The sequence below is a fragment of the Protobothrops mucrosquamatus genome, unplaced genomic scaffold (assembly GCF_001527695.2).
Source record: "Protobothrops mucrosquamatus isolate PMUCROS unplaced genomic scaffold, P.Mucros_1.0 scaffold1882, whole genome shotgun sequence".
Classification (NCBI taxonomy): Eukaryota; Metazoa; Chordata; class Lepidosauria; order Squamata; family Viperidae; genus Protobothrops; species Protobothrops mucrosquamatus.
The window spans coordinates 1-21,183 of NW_015388009.1; the positions used below are offsets into that span (position 1 = coordinate 1).

The window sequence follows — 21,183 nt, forward strand, 5'->3', positions numbered from 1 at the left end:
TTCCAAGGTGGTCCATTCACTTCAGTATGTGGAGGAAAAGATCAAATCCTAGGCACCTGGCTTTCAGGTTTACTTAGCACTCTATCTTCTTCCCACTCCTATTTAACATTTACATGAAATCATTGAACTCAACCAGTCCTGGGATTGTATGATTCTGTTCATGGTTGCTTGTTCCCTAGTCCACCCTGTCTGTATAACTGCAAAATATTCAATATGGAAGCTGCAATTCGCCCCAGCATGCCCATGTTATATCATTTTATCTAAAAACCAGTTTGAAAATTTGAGGAAATGTGTCACATTTACACTCTTCTACTATATACAAGAGTCAGTTTGTCTGATGGTTAAGGCACCAGGATAGAAAGCGGGAGGCTGTGAGTTCAAGTTCTGCCTGAGTCATGAAAGGCAGCTGGGTGAGTCATGAAAGGCAGCTGGGCCAGTAACTCTCTCTCGGCCCAACCCATTCACAGGATTGTTGTTGTGAGAAAATGGGAGGACGAAGTTGTGTTGGATATTTTTGATACCTTGAGCTATTTATAAAATACAAACAAATAAATACTCTTTGTAGCATTCAGACATATTATTTCTGTGATTATCTGTGTCTTACTAAAATCCTTCCCTGTCAACAGATTTTGCATGGTCTGAATCGCTTCTATCACATAATGCCATCTGATGGAATACAGGAAGCATGTCTTCTGTCATAGCACTTGCCCTATAGAATATCTTTCTCCCAAAGGTGATGACACCTACCATGATGGATTTTTGAAAGCAACTGAAGACCTAGCTGTTCTTATCGGTCAGGGTGTTGAGTTATTCTGCTCTGAGAATAGTTTTTAAGAGATATTATGGAGTTGAATGGTTGTCCTCACTTACAAATAATTCACTAAAGTCCTTAACAACCTATTTTTTCAAAAGTATCCTTGATATACTTGTCTATTATAACAGCATGTATAAAATTACAGAAAGAGAAAACTGACCTCATCGTAGAAATCAGGGTTTTGTGAATGATGTAGCACAGCTGTATAAGCTGCTGAGGTAAATAGTGGTCCACCAGGCTTCCCATAGATACACTGTTTAAAGAGACATTGCTTTAAGTTTTGTGGACTTTACTAGAAATAACTGATTCTGAAGTCATATCTTAGAAGACTTTTTCAGCCTCATAGCATCGCGGAACCTTTGGGCCAAAAACATATAAAAAAATTAAAAATGTCTGAAATCTCATGAGATTTCAAATGGAGAATGCCAAAAAAGATCTGACAAGCAAACTCACAAGATTTTGGAGCATTAAAAAAAACAAAAAACTGGAGGGGAGATTTTTTTCCAGGCCATTGTGTAAGATTACATGATTGTACACAGAATGTGAAAAACCGGTATACATGGTATTTTTTTAATAGACAAAGAGGAGAATAGAACTACATCAGAAGTCAAAATGACAAGAATCAAACTAGTAAAATTACTTTATTTCTTAAATTTACTTGTTAAATAACTATTACTAATATCTTTACTTAGCAGTTTCTAGCAATAGCCTCCATCTACCCACCCCACCCAAAAAAAAAAAAATGGTAGGAACACAAAAAATCTTTGATGAACTTATATAGTTCTCTGAAACCCAGAAGCTAATGACAATTATCAGTGCATTCACACATGCAGAATGCCTGAATTCGGCATTTCTCCGGCTGATCATTCACTTTCATCAACATGATGTTTACCTCGGTTATGAAAGAACATTGAGATTTATCAAGAATTTTCCATTTCATCATGTTGCATAAAATCTTGTCAGTGACCACACAGCAGAACTGGCATTTGCCAGACAAGCCCTGCATTGATAGCTGTTATAAACCACTGTTATAGAAATGTTGGGAAAAATTATTAGACTAATGATTTTGTAAAAGTGTAGCTCACAATCACTTCACTACATGGTATACAAGGAAATCTGCTCCACCACATTATGCTGCAGCTGGAATTCATCTTGACTCACCTTCACTGGCTTGGCTTCTTCTTCATCTGAGTTTTTAAATTCAATGCATACTGTTATATTCCGTGCCTGTAATACAAATGTAAATACAGATCACTAGTTTTCCACTTAAAAGTTCTGTGAAACATACAGTCTTTTCCAGAACTGTCACAATATTGCCAGCTGAGAGTAAAGCCCTTAAGTGAAATAAATTCAGAGTGGAAAATGGAAAGATTTAACTTCTTCTTGAAACTTCAGGGTCAGCTGGATTATTTGAAAAGTAAATATGTTTAAGAATGTAGCATATATGAAAATAGATTGAAGCCTGAAAACTTCAAAGTAACATGTGCATGTATATGCATATAAACATGAACAGGAAAAAATAGAAGAACAAAACAAGAAAAAATAGAAAATAGAAACTGCACAACTGCAATTCTGTTTAATTTTCATGTGGATGGCTTTGAAACAAGTCCCAGGTTTTCAGTGAAACCTATTTTTCTGAAAATATGAATCACTAGTACATATTCCATTACATTATAGTACCTACTCTATTGCCATTCAGTTTTAATATTGAAATAGGCATGAAAGGTTAATGTGAGGAAAGCAAAAAGAGAAAAATGTCCACCAGGAATAGTAATTCATGTACAAGCAATAAAACCAACCAGGCTGTTTTAATATAAACATTTAGAGGTGACTGAGATTTCAAAGACAATATGATGCTCTTCAATAGAGAACAATTAACAAATGAATCAGAAAAATCACTATTCCTTTTGCCTACCTACTGTTCTCTCGCTAGGATAACCCAGAGGATAAACCACTCCAATATTAAACAGGGAGTTCTCATCTTATGACCACAATTGGGCTAGAATTTCCATTGCTAATCAAGATGGTTATTATGTAAGTCATGTCGGATTTAACAATCTTTTTTGACATGGTTGTTAATGAATCACTGCAGTGAATAACACAGTTGTTATGTGAATCTGGCTGAACACATTAAGTTTGCTTGTTGGAAGCCATCTGGGAAGGACATAAATGGCAGTCACATAACCTGGGACATTGCAACTGTCATAAAATACATGGTGGGAATCAAGCATCCAAATTTTGATCATGTGACTGTAGGGATGGTGCATTGGTTGTAAGTATGAGGACTGGCCTTAAGTCCTAGCACTTTTTTTCAGTGCTATTGTAACTTTGCGTGGTGATTAAACAAATGATCATAAGTATTCCTGTATTCCAAATTGCCTATAGAACTTATGAAGCCTATTTTTAAGTAAACATGCCAAAGAATGCTTGGTTGTTGTACTGTTCATGGCCATACCTTGTTGAAGCATTTTTGGTTATCGTATTTCAGATGTTTGGGATAGATATACATTTGGTTTTTATATATTTTATAAGCCTGAGAATATTTTGTAGATTCTTGAACAAATTCTTCCACTTCTACTGTTGGTTGATGGTTCTTGATATTATTGAACGGTTTGATTGGTATAAAAGATGATGTTATAGAGTCTGGAGAAAGAAAACAAAAGAAAAATCCATTTACTATTTAAAATATTGTCTTTTTTTAAAAGACTGCAATTTGGCAAATCTATGAATGCACTAGAATGCAAAATATTGCCTTTTTAAAAAAGACTGCAATCTGACAAGTCAATGAGTGCACCAGAGCGTCTATCCTTTGGGACCCTTTTCCAACAATAGTTACTCCATTACTTCAAGCAATGATCAGCCAATTACATAATGATATATATTTATATATATATAAAACTGACTTATGGATATCACCAGGTGTCTATCAGCAGAATGCAGGAAGAGAAATTTCTTCTTTTCCCTGTTGCCACATGTATAATTTCCACATTGTTCCAAATAACCATTAGGACTAACTTTTTGAAGGTGTACCATGATTACATAAGAGAGGAGAATGGCCACTGAAATTCACCACTCTTTATTCTGTTTATTACATGCATCTCTCCAGTGGAGGAATGCAATAATATACAATGCTTTTTTGAGCCACAAAGCTTCTATCACATATATTTAACTGGAATTGAAAGTTGAAATGGAAAAATCTGATTAACAGTGGAAATCACGCCAGTATTTTAGTTTATATTTAAGAAATTTAGAAAAGTATTTCTTAAATTAGTATCCCACTTCTAGAAATATATGACAAAATATAAAATATGATAATTCACAAAGCACATTTTGAGGTAGAAAGGATAGTCTTTCTAACCACCTTTCATTAGCAAATCCCATAATATATTTTATGCATAGTACCATGATTTTAACTGCCAAATTATTAACAAGGTAAAATCTATATGTCTCTTGATCTCCTGCCTAAACTCTGCTCTTGAGTACAGCAACCACAAAATCAATTTAAAGCACATAAATTATAAAGAACAATCTCTTGCATTCTCTTCTTGGACGGTTTATGCATTGTAGACTTTTTATAAAATAAGTTCATTACTTGGATACTCCAACGGCAGCCAATCAACAGCAATTTCTAAACTTCCAGGGATAATCTGAATTTTATTAATTTTCTCAGTTCTGCAAACATAAAAAGAATAGTGTTTTACATTACTGATATCAAAGTAAAGTAAATGCCATAAGTAATTAAAGTATGAAAAATTTTAAAAAATAGTTTATTTATTTTAATATTTCTATTATCTCAATAGAGTTGCAGAGGTATACAATAGATGAACACACTATATTCAAACAGCATAAAAACATAAACAGTTACAAAATAAAAATGAAGTAAATTTATGGCAGAAAATGTATAAACACATTAAAATGATGGGTTTAAAAATCGAGATATTAAAAATCTGATCTAAGAAGAGGAAACCAAGCTGAATCCTTCTTCATGTCCCATAAGACCATTGCCACCAAAGGCATGGGGAAAAGATCACAGAAGCTTGATTGTTTGATTCAGAAAGTTTATTATATTTTTACTATATTTGCTTATACAAATATAGTAAAAACTGGCATCCTGAAAAATGCAATACAGATAGTCCTCATTTAGTGACCATTAAAAATTACAATAGGCACTGAATGCATCGTCTTCATCATCATGTGATCAAAATTCGGACACTTGGCAACCAGCATGTATTTATGACTACTGCAGTGTCCCAGGTCATGTGATCACTTTTTGTGAACTTCTGCCAAGCAAAGACAATGGGAAAGCCAGATTTATTTAACAACCATATTACTAACTTAACAACTGAAGTGAATCACTTAACAACTGTGGCAAGAAAGGTCATAAAATGGGGCAAAATTCACTTAGCAATTGTGTTGATTAGCAATAGAAATTCTGGGCACAATTGTGGTTGTAAGTCTACCTATATAAATAATTAAAATTTAAAAAAAAACCACCAGTATCTATTTTACCAAGTGAGGACCAAGTGAACTTTTTAGTGAAAAGGGTAACAACAACAACAACAACAACAACAACAACAACAACAACAATAATAATAATAATAAAAAAAAAATTGGAAGGGATCTTGGAGGTAATCTAGTCCAACCTCCTGCTCAGGCAGGAAACCTTATATCATTTCAGACAAATTCACAGCTTCTGGAGGCAAGTTGTTCCATTGATTAATTGTTCTAACTGTCAGGAAATTTCTCCTTAGTTCTAGGTTGCTTCTCTCTTTGGCTAGTTTCCATCCATTGCTTCTTGTCCTGCCTTCTGGTGCTTTGGAGAATAGCTTGACTCCCTCTTCTTTGTGGCAAACCCTGAGATATTGGAACACTGCTATCATGTCCCCCCTCGTCCTTCTCTTCATTAGACTAGACATACCCAATTCCAGCAATCGTTCCTTATATGTTTTAGTTTTCAGTCCCATGATCATCTTTGCTGCTCTTCTCTGTATTCTTTCTAGAGTCTCAACATCTTTTTTACATCGTGGTGGCCAAACCTGGATGCAGTATTCCAAGTGTGGCCTTACCAAGGCATTGTAAAGTGGTATTAACATTTCACATGATCTTGATTCTATCCCTCTGTTAATGCAGCTTAGCACTGGCTTTTTTGGCAGCTGCAGCACACTGCTGGCTCATATTTAAGTGATTGTCCACTAGGACTCCAAGATCCCTCTCACAGTTACTACTATTGAGCAAGGTACCTCCTAAACTATACCTTTGCATTTGGTTTTTCTTGCCTAAATGTAGAACCATACTTTTTTCACCATTGAATTTCATTTTATTAGATAGCACCCAATGTTCAAGTCTGTCAAGATCCTTCTGTATCTTAAGCCCATCTTCTGGAGTATTGGCTATTCCTGCCAGCTTAGTGTCATCTGCAAATTTGATGAGTTCCCCATTTATTCCCTCATCAAATCATTGATGAAGATGTTGAAGAGCAGTGGGCCCAGAACAGAGCCCTGGGGCACCCCATTACACACTTCCTTCCATGTAAATAAAGTTCCATTGAGGACCACACGCTGAGTACAGCTGGTCAGCCAGCTACGAACCTATCTGGTGGTGATGCTATCTAACCCACATTTTTCTATCTTATCAAGTAGTACGTTGTGGTCTACTTTATCAAATGCCTTACTGAAGTCCAAGTAAATTATATCCACAGCATTCCTCTGGTCCACTAATTTTGTCACCTGGTCAAAGAATGCAATAAGATTTGTCTGGCATGATCTATTTTTGACAAACCCATGCTGTCTTTTGGTAATGACTTTGTTTGCCTCTAGGTGTTCAATGATTCGTTGCTTGATTATCTTTTCCAAGATCTTCCAGGTATTGAGGTCAGGCTGATAGGTCTGTAGTTTCCTGGATCCATTTTTCCCCCTTTTTTTGAAGATGGGAACTACATCAGCTCTTTTCCAGTCCTCTGGTAGTTCCCTAGTGTTCCAGGATCTTTGAAAGATATAGTTCAGGATTCTGAGATCATATCTGCCAGTTCCTTCAGAACCTTGGGGTGTAGTGACCATCTGGCCCTGGTGATTTGAACTCATCTAGGGTGGACAGGTGCTCACTTACCATTTTCTTGCCTATCTTAACTTGTGTTTCTAATCTAATTATGGTACTGTTTTTGATAGGTTGGATTGTTTTTTCCCCTTTGTGTAAATACGGATGCAAAAAACTAGTTGAGTAGTTCTGCTTTCTCCCTGTTGCTTGTCACCTTCTTGCCACTTTCTTCCACTAGTGGACCAATCATTTCCTTAACCTTTTTCTTGTTTTTTACATGTTGAAAAAAACTTTTTTTTGTTATTTTTGACTTTTGTTGCAAGCCTTAGTTCATTTTGAGCCTTAGCTTTCCTCACTCCATCTTTACAGGCTCGCGCTATTTGCTGATATTCTGCCTTAGTTAAGTGCTCCTCTTTCCACTTTTTATACTGGTCCTTTTTGTCTTTCAATTTATCATATAGTTGTTTATGGAGCCATGCTGGTTAGAAGCACTCTACTGGGTGTACTCACAAAAAGAGTTGGGATTAGATTGGTGCCTGCTAAACACAAGGTTCATGCGCTTAAGTTATTGAAAAATGAATGGCTGAAGAGAGGAATAGATATTCTGCCTATATCTCAAAACAGTACTGAAAGTCTTCAAGGTAAAATTATGAATAAGACTTGAGCAGAGACTTATAAGACAAATATGTTTTCTTCATAGATTCATTCACACATTGTGCCAAAAGTGCAAATGGGGTCAATAAATGAAACATGGTTTGTTATTGACTTACAGGCTTCAATTGTTGGTTAGTACTTCTGTCTCACATTTAATTCATCTCTCTCATTCATGCCTGACCTAAGCCTATAACCAATCCATAGTTATGACAATAAGACCAATTAAAAAATGGAAAAACATATTAAATGCTGGCCAAATAAGCCATTGTTTATTAATGGTTTATATACCAAACAAACAATGAAAGCAAACAACAGTATGCTCGAGTTACACTGAATTATCTTTTTTGGAGTCAGAGAAATTCTGCTGCCCAGTAGCGTTTAGAATTGTCCCATGGAACTATATAGAATTGTCTAGAATTTAAACAAACAAATGAAGATTAACAAGTCTTGCTTATTTGAGTTTTTATAAGTCACTAAGCAGGTATATGGAAAGGATGTATTGTTCAAGGAGGATGAATCTTAAACAAAAGGACCTGAAGGCAGGGCAAGAAGCAACGGATGGAAACTAATCAAAGAGAGAAGCAACCTAGAACTAAGGAGAAATTTCTTACAGTTAGAACAATTAATCAGTGGAACAACCTGCCTCCCAAACTTGTGAATGCTCCAACACTGGAAGTTTTTAAGAAGAGATTGGAGAGCCATTTGTCTGAAATGGTATAGGGTTTTCTTGCCCGAGCTGGGGGTTGGATTAAATGACCTCCAAGATCCCTTCCATATTATTATTATTATTATTATTATTATTATTATTATTATTATTATTATTATTATTATTATTATTATTATTATTATTATTATTATTATTATTATTATTATTATTATTATTATTATTATTATTTACAGCTGTTGTATAACAGGAAAACAAAAGCTGCAAATAGGACATTTCCACACTGTTGTTCTTTTCACTAACCAAACTCATAGACACAATTTGAACATAATCTGTGGTTGTTTTCACTTTTGCCATCTTGAAATGCAGACAATGAGGAGTGAAAAATAGCTGCCCATTCCTAAGCTGCTGCAGGTTAGGCAGCAACAAAAATCTCCTCATCCATTTCATGAGAAGGAGAATTATGCGCTGGGAGAAGAGTTTGGGGGCAGTGTTTCCCTTCAATAAAGTTTCACTTTGCTGTGGTTTCAACTATACAACTGTTGAGCAGGAAATATAAGAGCTCAGCTCTCCAACTTGTTGGATGAAGAAGTCCCAAACTGCCATCAAAGAAGCTCCAAATCCTTGTGTGGAAGCACTTTGGTTAACAAAAATCTAACAATTTTCCAGTAAATTATTCTGCATCTCTGTTGTTCTGTTTTTTCTTTTCCTCAGGCAGCCATTATATTTTTTACTGTATGAAACACTTCTCCAGTTTTCTTGGATAAGTTTTCTGGAAGCTCACTTTGGCAGAGAAGTAACTAATGTGAAAACTATTCCATTGCAATAAGTTATTTTGCCATTGGCACTTTTGAGCAAAAAAAGCTATTGATGAATAGTAGTTAGTACTATGTTGTAGTCTTAGAAACTTAAGCCAAGGACATCTTACCTTCTGTATTCACTTATAAGTTTAATTAAATCATCTGTTGAAATTTTGTTACTTTCTTGTCGGAACAAAGGTGAAAACCGGGAATCTCTGTCAATATTTCCCTGATTATCCTTAAAGACAGGCCTGTCAGGAAGTAAAAACAATAGATGATAAATTAATCACTTGCTGATTAATTCTCATGTAATCATTTCCAAAGCTTTATCACACTAGTAAAAACTAGTCAAGGTTTTTTACTAATTCCATAGTTTCTTAATTATTCATGTTCCAGAAATTAAATGGGGCAGTAATATCCTATTAAACACAATAACACCAATGTGAAACACCATGAAAATGACATCAAAGTAAGTTTCCATAGACTTGTATTATTATTGGGTTTTGTTTAACTACTTCCAATTCATGAACAATTTGAACTTTATAGTGATGGTAATATTGTTTCCACAGTATTCAACAATTGTCACATATTAAAACATAACATTAGTAAATCAAGAGCCATGGCCCTCATAGATGAGAATAGTACTAAAGTTACTTGTATGTATAGTTACCTGGGAACCAATCTCACTGAACCCAGTGGGATTCAATAAGATTGAGTTGTATTTATTCTTAGAAAAAATGCCACTTATTGCATTTGGAAATCTATATCTTTTTCTGATTAAAAGTATTGGGAATCATGAGAATGATCTAATATTACACTTTTTCTTTATGTACATTGTACAAACTCTGTTTTTTTCCCTTCTCAGTTTGTCTTTTTATCAGGATACTGAGACTGCTTGATAAATGATCTATTCTGGAAACTGAGTGGGAAAGAGCAGATCAGCAGCCGTGGAGTGATATTTGGTTCTTGGTGTCATAGGCAGACTCTGTGGTGAGCATAATTATGGTTAATGCGTTAGCAGTAACAGTTCCTGAGCCAGTCAGGTTGGGCATGATTCTCAATGCCTTGATTTAATCCACTTTATCCAACACATTTAAAATAGGTTTGTTAGTCTTGAAATTTGGAACGTATTTATTAGTTTATTTGTTCAATTTATATAGTCTCCTATCTCACATACGTCAACTCTGGGTGGCTTATAACTTTAAAAACAGAAAACATTAATAGTCGCAAGAAAACCACTACAATGAAAAGCAATAAAAACCAATCACAATAATTAAGAAGTGAATATACAGGAGAGTACAATCCATACAATGATTAACAATGCAACTAGCTAACAAGATCCATATTACCAGTGAATTCTCAGGCACAATGATAAAGCCATGTCTTCCGACAATAAAAAATGTAGCCTTCAGACCGTTAACTCATGATAAATTCACAAAATACATACATACATATAACTGCCTGTCACAAAACTTCTGTGCAGTTGTCACTGACAATTTGGGAATTGTTTAAGAAATTAGTGTTGAGTTTTGAAGCTCTAAATAACTTATGGTTTGTTTCTCAATCTCTTATCTGCTTCAACCTCTGCAGCTGTTGAAGCCTTTAGGAGAGGCTTCTTAATTTGTCCGCCACCTCTCCCACCCCGACCCTTTTCGAAGTCTACCTGCAATTGGAAAAGGACCTTCTCTGGACCTGTGGAAAGCACTGACTGAGAAACTGTTTTGGGCCTAAACCTTCCTACTGACTGCAACGACACTTTCCTATATTTTTAATTGTTAATTAAATTTGGCACTGTTGAAAATATAGTCCCCTTAAAAACTGGCAGAAGAAAATATTCCTTATCTTATTCCTCAAACTTATCTTTATGAAAACAGTAGGACTTGAAGAAGGTATTGAGAAAATGCTAGGACTGGAGGTTGATAAGCACAGACTAAGAAGTCAATATAGCCTTTAAATTTTGGAATTTCCATAAAAAACGAAATCCAATAAAGAAAGCAGAAGATTATATTGCTTCAGAAAGCTTGCTAGTTTGGGAACAAATGGATAACTGTTCCAGCCAAAAGATGTCCTATGTCTTTAATTTTTGTTTAAATCTAGTAACCTTGTTTATATAGATTTACAAGCAGATTTACAGAACAGTGAAACTAGTACATCCTAGAGGAGAAGGAAGATCTTAACCATCTAGTAAAACATAGATTACAATATAGAAATTATTAAACTTGTTGCCTTTTGGCTGTTTTAATCATGAGCAGCATAGACAATGAGAGCCCTCTCTCTCTGACACAGATTGTGGTTGGGGTGAGGTTGCCAGCTGAGGTATATCTGGAAGGCTGGTAGTAGTAGTGGAAACTGTCAAGCTGATCTCCAGAACAAAGTCTATCCCACTATCAACTCAGCCATTCTAGTACCAGCATTAACTTTACTGGTAGTTTCAGTGGATGTATTAACTTTTTAGATTCTATTTTATTTTTAAATTTTTGTTAGCCACGCTGACTATAGATAGTCCTTGGTTTACAACTGTTCATTTAGTGACCATCTGAAGTTACAACAGCACTTTAAAAACACAATGGAGCTCTCAAAATATCTGTTGCTAAGCATGACAGTTATTAACTGAGTTGTATTCCATTTTATGACCTTTTTGCCACAGTCGTTAAGTGAATCACTGCAGTTGTTAAGTGAAACATATGGTTTTAAGTGACTCTGGCTTCCCCCATTGACTTTGCTTGTCAGAAGCCAGCTGAGAAGGGTGCAAATGGTGACCATATGACTCCAGAACAGTACAACTGTCATAAATGCATGCTAGTTATCAAGTGCCCTCATCTTGATCATGTGACCATGGGGATGCTACAATGATTGTAAGTGTTAAAATCAGTCATAAGTCACTTTTTTCAGTGCTTTTGTAACTTCAGACAGTCATTAAATGAATGATTGTAAATCAAAAACTACCTGTACTCAAATTGTGCTAAAAAAAAGGGATAGTTATGGCCTAACTTTTGGATAACATCCAAAATAAGTACTTATATTTAAAAAATGTAGATTAAAAAATTAGTTTCCATGAAGGTGAATTTCCAGTCCCATTAATTCCTGAATTTTGATTTCATTCTTCATCTTTTATTTTTAAGCTTTTCCTTTTAAAATATAGAGCAAGGTTCTCTATTACTGAAAACCAAAACCACAGTTGAACTGGAGGATACGTATTTGCCATAAAGAATACTCTAATTCTGCAAATTGTTAAGATCTTTTGCAGACAGGATTCTAAATCTTTTTGAATGAGAATAATAGAATGGAAAGGATATGTGGAAAATATTTTGTGGGAAAATCAACTTTCCATGTCCAAATCGTATTTGCAAACTCTGGCAGCTGTGGTAGGAATATGAGAATGGAAGACTGACTTGTCACAGTGTAATGCTAAGGCATGTTGTAATTATTGCCTCTCAGGAAAATACACATGGCATCAGTCCCAAATTCAGGATATATAAATGCCCATTGTAATATAAAAGACTTTCAGTTCCAAGTCTGTAAAATCAGGGGTCTTGAGAGGCTATATAAAGATTGTTCTAAAACTGTCCAATATATGTTATTTCATTTGGTTTGCTTGTTTAAAAGAAAACATTTAAAACAAGAACAGTGTTTGATGTCAAAAATTAAACATTGGAAGCCAAATTCGCAATCCAAGCTTTCTGCTTTTCATCAGTTAGGCCAATTTTTCTGTAGTATGTTGTGTGTGTCTAATGGAAAAAAATGTTTTTAGATGGTAAGATTTTGTAAAGGAAAACTCCACTTTGATATCTTTAATCCAGGCTTAATTTATATATTTTATTTTAATTGTAAGCTGCCCTGAGTCACTTTGCAAAGTGAAATGGGCACCATATCAATTTAATAAACAAACAAGCAAGCAAACAAATAAACAAAAATGTATCGCAGAAATATCAACAAGGTATTAATATTCATTCAGTCCAAAAGGTAGAAGTTATCCTGTGATTTGTCTTCAGGTGCTTCATGGGCACCAGGGGTTGGAAAACATATTAGCTTGTCACAAAAATGTTATTGGATGTTAAGTGATTGCACTATTGAAAGTAGTATTATTAATATGAAGCAGCCACCTGCAGGCATGAAGCCCCACCAACTTCACCTTGCTCCTCATTTCATGCCTTCAACAGTCCTGATCACATGAAATAAAGCCACAGAAACGTATATAATTATAAAATATATCTTTATGTTGTAGATTTCTTTTAGTCCTGACCTAGCCCAAAGCAGACACAGAAGGAAGAAGGTAAGAGATAAAAGAAGAGTTGTTGCTATTGCTATTACTACTACCCAGCAGTTTGGCAGTTCGAGTCTCACCGGCTCAAGGTTGACTCAGCCTTCCATCCTTTCGAGGTCCGTAAAATAAGGACCCAGACTGTTGGGGGCAATATGCTGACTCTGTAAACCGCTTAGAGAGGGCTGTAAAGCACTATGAAGCAGTATATAAGTCTAAGTGCTATTGCTAGTTGTCAGTAAAGAGATACAGCAGAGCATTATTATTCTTCCAACCATCTAAGAGGTTTGCTTTGGTACCAAGAGAGTTCTAGCTTTTACTTCTCTAGTTTGATAGGAATAGGCCACTCAAGTCGTGTTCAATAGCAAACGTACATCTAGACCAGTAACAGACCTGCATCCCTAGTGTTTCCTAGTAATATACTACCCAAATAATAACCTGACTTTGCTTAATTTCTGAGCCACATAAGGTTTGTTAGGTGCTGTCCTAGCTGTTACAATTTCTCACAAGCTTGTATAATGCTGATGAATGGACACTCCATAGTGTTAAGTTGCCAATGTGTGAAAAATATTATTTTACTGGTATCAAAGTATATCTTTTTCCTTATTATAAATACCAAAAATATAGAATGAAATCAAATATGATTTCCCTTAGTGAACAGCAAATACTACTATTTCACTTTCTGTTAGAAACTATCTCAATTCAAGTATGAATATCAAAATAGGGAATATTGTGCCTTGTATAAACCAATGTATTTTATAATTTCTAACCAGGTGCAAAATTGCTAATAATTGATAGGTATTTGGTAATTACATACCGTACAGACCAAGCAAAAGGCATCCGATATTTTCCCAACTTGTTGCAAAACTGTTTGTTGGATTTTAATACTTTCAGGGCCCACTAGATAAAATCAAAGACAGAGTTAAAGAAAGATCATTTCAGACTCTATTCAGAATAATTTAACTTTTGACCATTGGTGACTTTGTTTTGATGATGAAGCACTATAGTATCATTATTAGAAAAGATCTCCTAGGCCACCTAGCAACTTAAAATGATGCAGAAAAAACAGAACTAGAGCAGCACGGCAGGTTGCCAGATAATTCCAACCTGATGATATTCCTGATACTTAGCACTGAAAAATCTTTGAACAATAGCAGACATCTTTCATGATGAACTTGGATGTCTCACATGGACCAGTTTTTTCAAGTTTTATGAAAGTTGTTTGTGATGAACAGAAAGCACAAAAGCTCAATGCTTAAATTGCTGAGATAAAAGCAGAAGTAGCACATATGCAACAAATGCTAAAAATTAGGAAGTAAATCTATATAAATAAAAATGTAAATGTTCGTTTGTTCAAAATCTTAAATCTCCGAAAGTTCTTCACCGATTGCTTTGAAATTTTGACACAACGTTCCATTCAAATATGCGCGTGTTTTTATATACCTATAATATATAGATGTCACACCTGTGACAGGTAAAACATGCTTTGTTTGAAAAACAGCGCCATCTGTTGGACGTAAACATATTACAAACGTGCGCTTTCTCTTTTCTTTCTTTTCCATTTAACCAGACTGAGCCACAGCAACGTGTGGCCGGGTACAGCTAGTTTAAAATATAAAATGATGCAACATAAGCAGAGGAAGAAGTAATAGATTGGTTAAATCCCAATTAGCTGTGATTTAAATACAGTTGTACATATATAAATAGTATAGCATTGAAAATGACATAAGATTCCTGAAGATACCCCTGATGGAGAAACCAACTAATCTCCAGGGCAATTGGTTCTATTATACTGACTTCATTTTTTGCTTATTCATAGAAAAAAAAGGAGAGATGTCTACTCTCAAATAGTGCACCTGAATAGGTAAAATCACCTATCACAAGTTCTCTATCTGCAGGTCAGATATTTACCTGCAATGGTATGTGGGAATGACCTTGGGAGTCTGGGCCCAAAGGTGCTACCTAGGGAGTGGTTAGATAAGAGATAGCATAGTCTGCAGCTGAACAGTGGGCAGAGCAAAAGGTTCAGGAAAAACCTTCCCTAATCTCTCTAGGTCAGGGGTAGGCAACCTCGGCTCTTTTATGACTCATGGACTTCAACTCCCAGAATTCCTGAGTCAGCATAGCATAGCTGACTCAGGAATTCTGGGAGTTGAAGTCCATGAGTCATAAAAGAGCCGAGGTTGCCTAACCCGGCTCTAGGTGTAAAGGAAACGGGGCAGAATTGTACTTTCACTTTAATGTAGCTTTACAATAAAGTAGAATTAATTCATCTGGTCATGTTTTCTGTCAGGTCTACCTGGTAAGGCTGACATTAGCACAGCTTACATTATTTTTGAAAGCATTTAACTTCCACAATGAAAGAATTGACTCTTTCAAGTGAAAATGAGAAGAAGCGCAAGCAGATTGCATAAACAAACAGAAATGATTCCTGCTTCTATAGATTGCCAATGCTGTCTCCAGAGATGGCTTCTCTTGTCAATAGTTAATTTGACCCTTAGGATTTGAAAGCCATTTATGTTCCCAATTACATTACCTTGTTAGACTCTGAGTTTCTTATATAAGGTTCTGCACTGGTAGCAATATTTCCCATGAGGACCTTTTCAATTTTTGCCACAAAAACAATTTCAGAATGAGGGTTACTAATGGAGAAAATTCCCTGAGGGTAGAAAAAAAAAATCAGTAAGTAGCAATCTAGATACAACAAACAAGTTATTTTACTTAAAGAATTTTTCTACAACATAAAAATGTCCTCAACTCTAATTTGCCTTAATCCCCAAACTTCTGCCTTTTTCTAACAAAATTTCCAACTCTAGAGCAATTTGCTTCCACTGATGGAGATTTTATTCTATTTTTAGAGGAGGAAACATGACATAAAAGGGAATTATAGAAGGCTATGAGAGAAGTAGCTACTAATCATTTGCTTCAAAATGTGCTACTGCCTGCAGCATCCTGAAAGAGTTTTGATAAGCAATGAGGATTTTATCAGTCATTCTGTTGACTGGATATATTTTATTAAGAAGTTGACAATATCACGCAGTTTGAAACCTATGGCTGAATGATGCATAGAATATTAAAAGGGCAGTTGATGGTATAGAAATTTCTAACGTCCTTCTTCATGAAGCAGTAGACTTTTACTCTAAAAAGCTTTACATAAGCAGCAAGAATCAGATAATGGATGATTATACACTAAAGAGGTAAGAAGAGGCCCACTTTAAAAACCTGATGACAAATGTAATCTTTCTAATCACTTTAATTGCAGACTGTAAGGAGTTTTTATTCTGATTGCAGATAACAATAATTCCATATTTTCTCTCATGTCTTTATTTGGAAATGTTGATCTTATGTGGGATAGCGAGCATTTAGACATTTTGGAAAAAATATTCTCCAATCTGGTGTACTCTAGGATTACTAACATTCCAGATAGGAATAATGGGATTTACAGTTCAAAAACAATCAGAAATTACTCATAGAAGGGGAACAGTACTTGTAGCTACCCACCTACTGCTTTGCAATCATTCAAATTCAAATAACCTTGACATACAATTTGATTTACTATTAACTTTCAGTTGATGTTCACAAAACAGATACCTATGAACGAAACAGATTTTTACCTGTTTGGGATACTTCAGCCACTCTTCTGGAAATCCTTTAACCTGAGGTTCTTCATCTTTGTTGCCAGTTGTTTCAACAGTTCCATTTTCTGATGAGGATGACATCATATGTCTAACAATAGTATGATTCAGGTCCACATGGAAATCAGCAGAGAGCTTTCGGTTGTCCCTTAAGTCAAAAAGAGCCACACTCACAAAAAAGGGCTCAATCTGTAAACAAAATATTTATTTATTTGTTTGTTTGATTGTGTGGCCATCCATGTCACAAATATGATCCTGAGTGGCTAATAACATATTAAAAATCACAGTTAATAAGATAACAACATTAAATAATATATATAAAAAGTAATAAAAAAAAACACTGGAATATATCTCAAATATGTCTACTGAGTTTAATGAGTTTCCTAAGCTGTGAATTCATTAGAGTACTGCATATAACTGTATGCTACTTTAAGATGTTCAAATGTCAGGGTAAGACATTCAGATAACATATAGCCGCTTTGCTCCTTCATAAAGAAACAAAGAAGGATTCAAATTGGGAAAATATGGTTATCAATCTAAGAACATGGCACTTTGTTCAAATTGTAGAAACAGATGTGAACTTTGAAGAAAACTACAAGTTAACCACCATTTTGAGTTCATTTAATTTACTGATTTGCTATTAATTTGGTAGGCCAGGTTCCTAATTTGGAAACTGAGATTTAAATATTTTTCCTTATTTAACTCATACAAATGCATAGGGGACAAAATGCACAGAGGAAATATTTGTTTGTATCTTAATTTACTAAACTGAATCATGGTATATTTATCTTTGATTTTGTAATATATTAATATTGCCTGCTTCATCGTATGCTTTGCAGTTAAGAAAAAGCTATTATCTCTTTCTGAATTTTCTCAACACACCATCCTGGCCTGAATTCCATTCATTTATGTACTTTTTCCATTTTCATTGTAGAATTATTTTCAGTCTTTATTTATTTATTTCCTAGCAAAACAGTATTGACTAGTCTTTAAAACATAGCTGCTGGTGTCTGCCAATGAATGAAATCAATAAATTGACCGAAAGCAATGGAAGCTAAATTGTTCAGAATGTAAGCAGTTCCATCCATTGCATTTTTCTTTTAAATATAATATTGACAAGTGATATATTTAGCAGTACTCTGATTTTCCCCATTTTTTAATTTGCAATATTTTATAACAAACAATCCTTTTCTCCAACAGATATTAGTTTTTTTGTCATTTTAATATAAAATCCAGAAATCATTCTCTGGAAAAAGAGGCTGTTATCCTATATTCACTGAGATGAATGTTATTAGATATTACAGTGTATCATATAATTGAATAGCTTGACCTTTTGTTATTCATGTCAAGATCCTTAGCATAATGACAACATGGATCTTTGCTTTTAGACTCCTTGTTTGCTCACTTTACTTAAAATTACCAGCAGAACACATAGGAACATAAAATCCCCACTAGATCAGACCACTATGATTGTCAAAATGGTTCTAGAAAATTCACTAAGCGTAGCTCCCAACAACTGATATTTAGAGCACGCTGTGCTTAAGTGGAGAGGCACAGACTTCTGCAACCTGCTTCAAACTTACGTTGGTAACTGGATCATTTTCATTATCAGAAACACAAGCTTGAAGATTCAGATTAAGCGATTTGCATGTTATCATGATTTGCTTTGTCTCTTTCTCCTCAAAAGGTTTGAGCAATCGATCCATTTCTGTGAATTCCTTTCTTTGAGTGTTCGAGCTCTAGAATTGGACATTGAGATAATTAGCTCTTTGAAATCAATATACAAAGAATCTTACAAAGGTAGAAGAAAATAGACTGTTTTGGGATACAGATGTATGATCAGTCAAGAGTAAATTTCTATCCTTGGAAGCTAGCTGTACAGAATGACTTAAAGTAGAAATATATGCAAGAAAAACAATTAAAATTACATGGCTGGTAATTAACTCACTATGCTGCTTGCTTTTATTCAACTTTATCTGGCAGTTAAAAGAAACACTTTACTTACAGCAATGTCAGGGTCTAAAGAGAAAAGGTTTAGCCGGTCTACATTCCGAGATTCTTGAACACTTCTTTCTGTTTCTGTGAGGTACTGCAAAGATAAGAATTCTTTGATATACAAACAATCACTGTGATAGATAAATGGATGACAGATAGATGATAGATAAGTTAAATATATAGACAGATAATTACATATTGTTGTACATACACAAATGCATATATATATATATATATATATATATATATATATAAATAAACACACATACATACACACTCACACACACACACACATACTGTATACCACACATGCCTTTGAGCCAGTGCTGATTTCTTGGAAACTGCCTAAAGAAATTCTTTAGTTTTCTTGGGAACTTTTTCAGAAGTGGTTTGCCACACAACTTGCTTTCTGGGGCTGAGAGAAAGTGATTGGCCCAAGATCACCCAGCCAATTTTTGTCTCAGGTAGGACTAGAAATCAAGATTTCCTGGTTTCTTGTTTGATGTCTTAACTACTATACCAAACTGGCTTTGTAATCATTGTCTTAGTTCCAATGATCTGATGTCATTTTTAATTCTAATATTTTCACCCTAAAATGTGATGGCTAGTAAAAGTAAAGCACTAGGATATATCATCACAACAAAAAGATAGCTGCTTTTTTGTGTGACATACAGTAGTAGTATGCTTTTAAATGCTATAGCTTGAAATTTATTTTCAAGTTTTCATGTGGCATAACAATATTTATAATATACAAAGGTTTTTTCACCTTGTAACAAGAATAATCTCTTACTTTAGTAATATCTGGATGCAAGTTATTCTCTGAAGAATCATTTTCCTCTTCAGGGTGGTCATAATTCAGGCAAATGTCTTCGGAATCTTAAATACACACAAAAGAGGAAAGATTATGTGCTTCCAAAGGTTTTTATGAGAAACACTGTGATATGTGGGGACTGACGTGTATGCTTATTTGAATCGTGTATCTTCTGTTCTGCAATTATAGCATGACTTTGCAGAAAAAAGGACAATCCTCAAGCAGGTAGAGATGTACATTAAAAAAACCAGTCATAATACAAAGCATTTTAGTAAACTTATTTTATAAAAGTCAATGAACATAGGACTGTTATTCATATGAACTTTTTATAAAATAAATTTCTTTAGTGTCAAAAGGATCGAACAAGAGAAATAACGTTTTGTAAAGTATGGTTCTTATGAAAGACATGAATTTCTTCCATTGTGTCTTACAGAGACATTTTGAATCACAGGACAAACTTATTGCATATAGTACCTTAAATCTTTAGAGTATGAATGCTTTATGTTTTCCTGACATAATATGTATAATAAAAGATGGTTAAAATAAAATGCATTCAGGAAAAGCTGGCACTATGGGAATCTTTGCAGCTTAAAAATAAAAAAAAATATTTAACACTATACATTGATTTGGAATGGGATTCAAAATGCCAGGAGATTTAAATACATAATGCTTCATGAAGTTTAAATTTTTAATTCTGTATTCTAAATGATTTAAAAAAAATCTACTTACCAAATCTCAGATCACTGATGTCAGCACTTTTCCTCTCTTGAATGGACCCTTCTGGATTTATCTGAAGGATTTTGTTGAGAGTAGAAATCCATTCATCCATATCTTGCTCATTTTCAGCTGCCAGCACAAAGTATGTCAAGTCATTCATTTTCAGCTCAAAGGCATGTTTCCGAAGCCTATTATTCTATTGGTTCAAGAGAAGAAAGAAAGAAAGAAAGAAAGAAAGTTACAGCAATGAAATGTGGCAAATTCTGTGTTAAATGAATAACAAAATGAAATTCAATGGTGAAAAAAGCAAGGTTCTACATTTAGGCAAGAAAAACCAAATGCACAAGTACAGCATAGGTGGCACCTTGCTCAATAGTAGTAACCTCGGAGGGACCTCGGAGTCCTAGTGGACAATCACCTAAATATGAGCCAGCAGTGTGCTGCAGCTGCCAAAAAGGCCAACACAGTGCTAGGCTGCATTAACAGAGGGATAGAATCAAGATCACGTGAAGTGTTAATACCACTTTACAATGCCTTGGTAAGGCCACACTTGGAATACTGCATCCAGGTTTGGTCACCATGATGTAAAAAAGATGGTGAGACTCTAGAAAGAGTACATAGAAGAGCAACAAAGATGATTAGGGGACTGGAGGGTAAAGCATATAAGGAACGGCTGCTGGAATTGGGTATGTCTAGTTTAATGAAGAGAAGGAAGAGGGGAGACATGATAGCAGTGTTCCAATATCTCAGGGGCTGCCATAAAGAAGAGGAAGTCAAGCTATTTTCCAAAGCGCCTGAG

General features: G+C 34.8%; 1 protein-coding gene across 1 annotated transcript in view; it reads right to left on the minus strand.

Annotated features, from left to right (window-relative positions):
- Positions 1–553: 553 nt before the first annotated feature.
- LOC107294263 (dedicator of cytokinesis protein 10) overlaps positions 554–21,183 on the minus strand; it is a 53,616-nt gene continuing 32,986 nt past the window's right edge. Inside the window, exons 8-19 of the mRNA XM_015823483.1 lie at positions 20,397–20,580; positions 19,647–19,732; positions 18,867–18,950; positions 18,445–18,600; positions 16,841–17,050; positions 15,763–15,885; positions 14,044–14,126; positions 9,094–9,216; positions 4,407–4,486; positions 3,270–3,457; positions 1,976–2,041; positions 554–1,067 (exon numbers count right to left, since the gene is read on the minus strand). Coding sequence (XP_015678969.1) covers positions 954–1,067; positions 1,976–2,041; positions 3,270–3,457; positions 4,407–4,486; positions 9,094–9,216; positions 14,044–14,126; positions 15,763–15,885; positions 16,841–17,050; positions 18,445–18,600; positions 18,867–18,950; positions 19,647–19,732; positions 20,397–20,580 — 1,497 coding nt within the window. The 3' untranslated portion in view covers positions 554–953. The remainder of the gene's footprint in view (positions 1,068–1,975; positions 2,042–3,269; positions 3,458–4,406; positions 4,487–9,093; positions 9,217–14,043; positions 14,127–15,762; positions 15,886–16,840; positions 17,051–18,444; positions 18,601–18,866; positions 18,951–19,646; positions 19,733–20,396; positions 20,581–21,183) is intronic.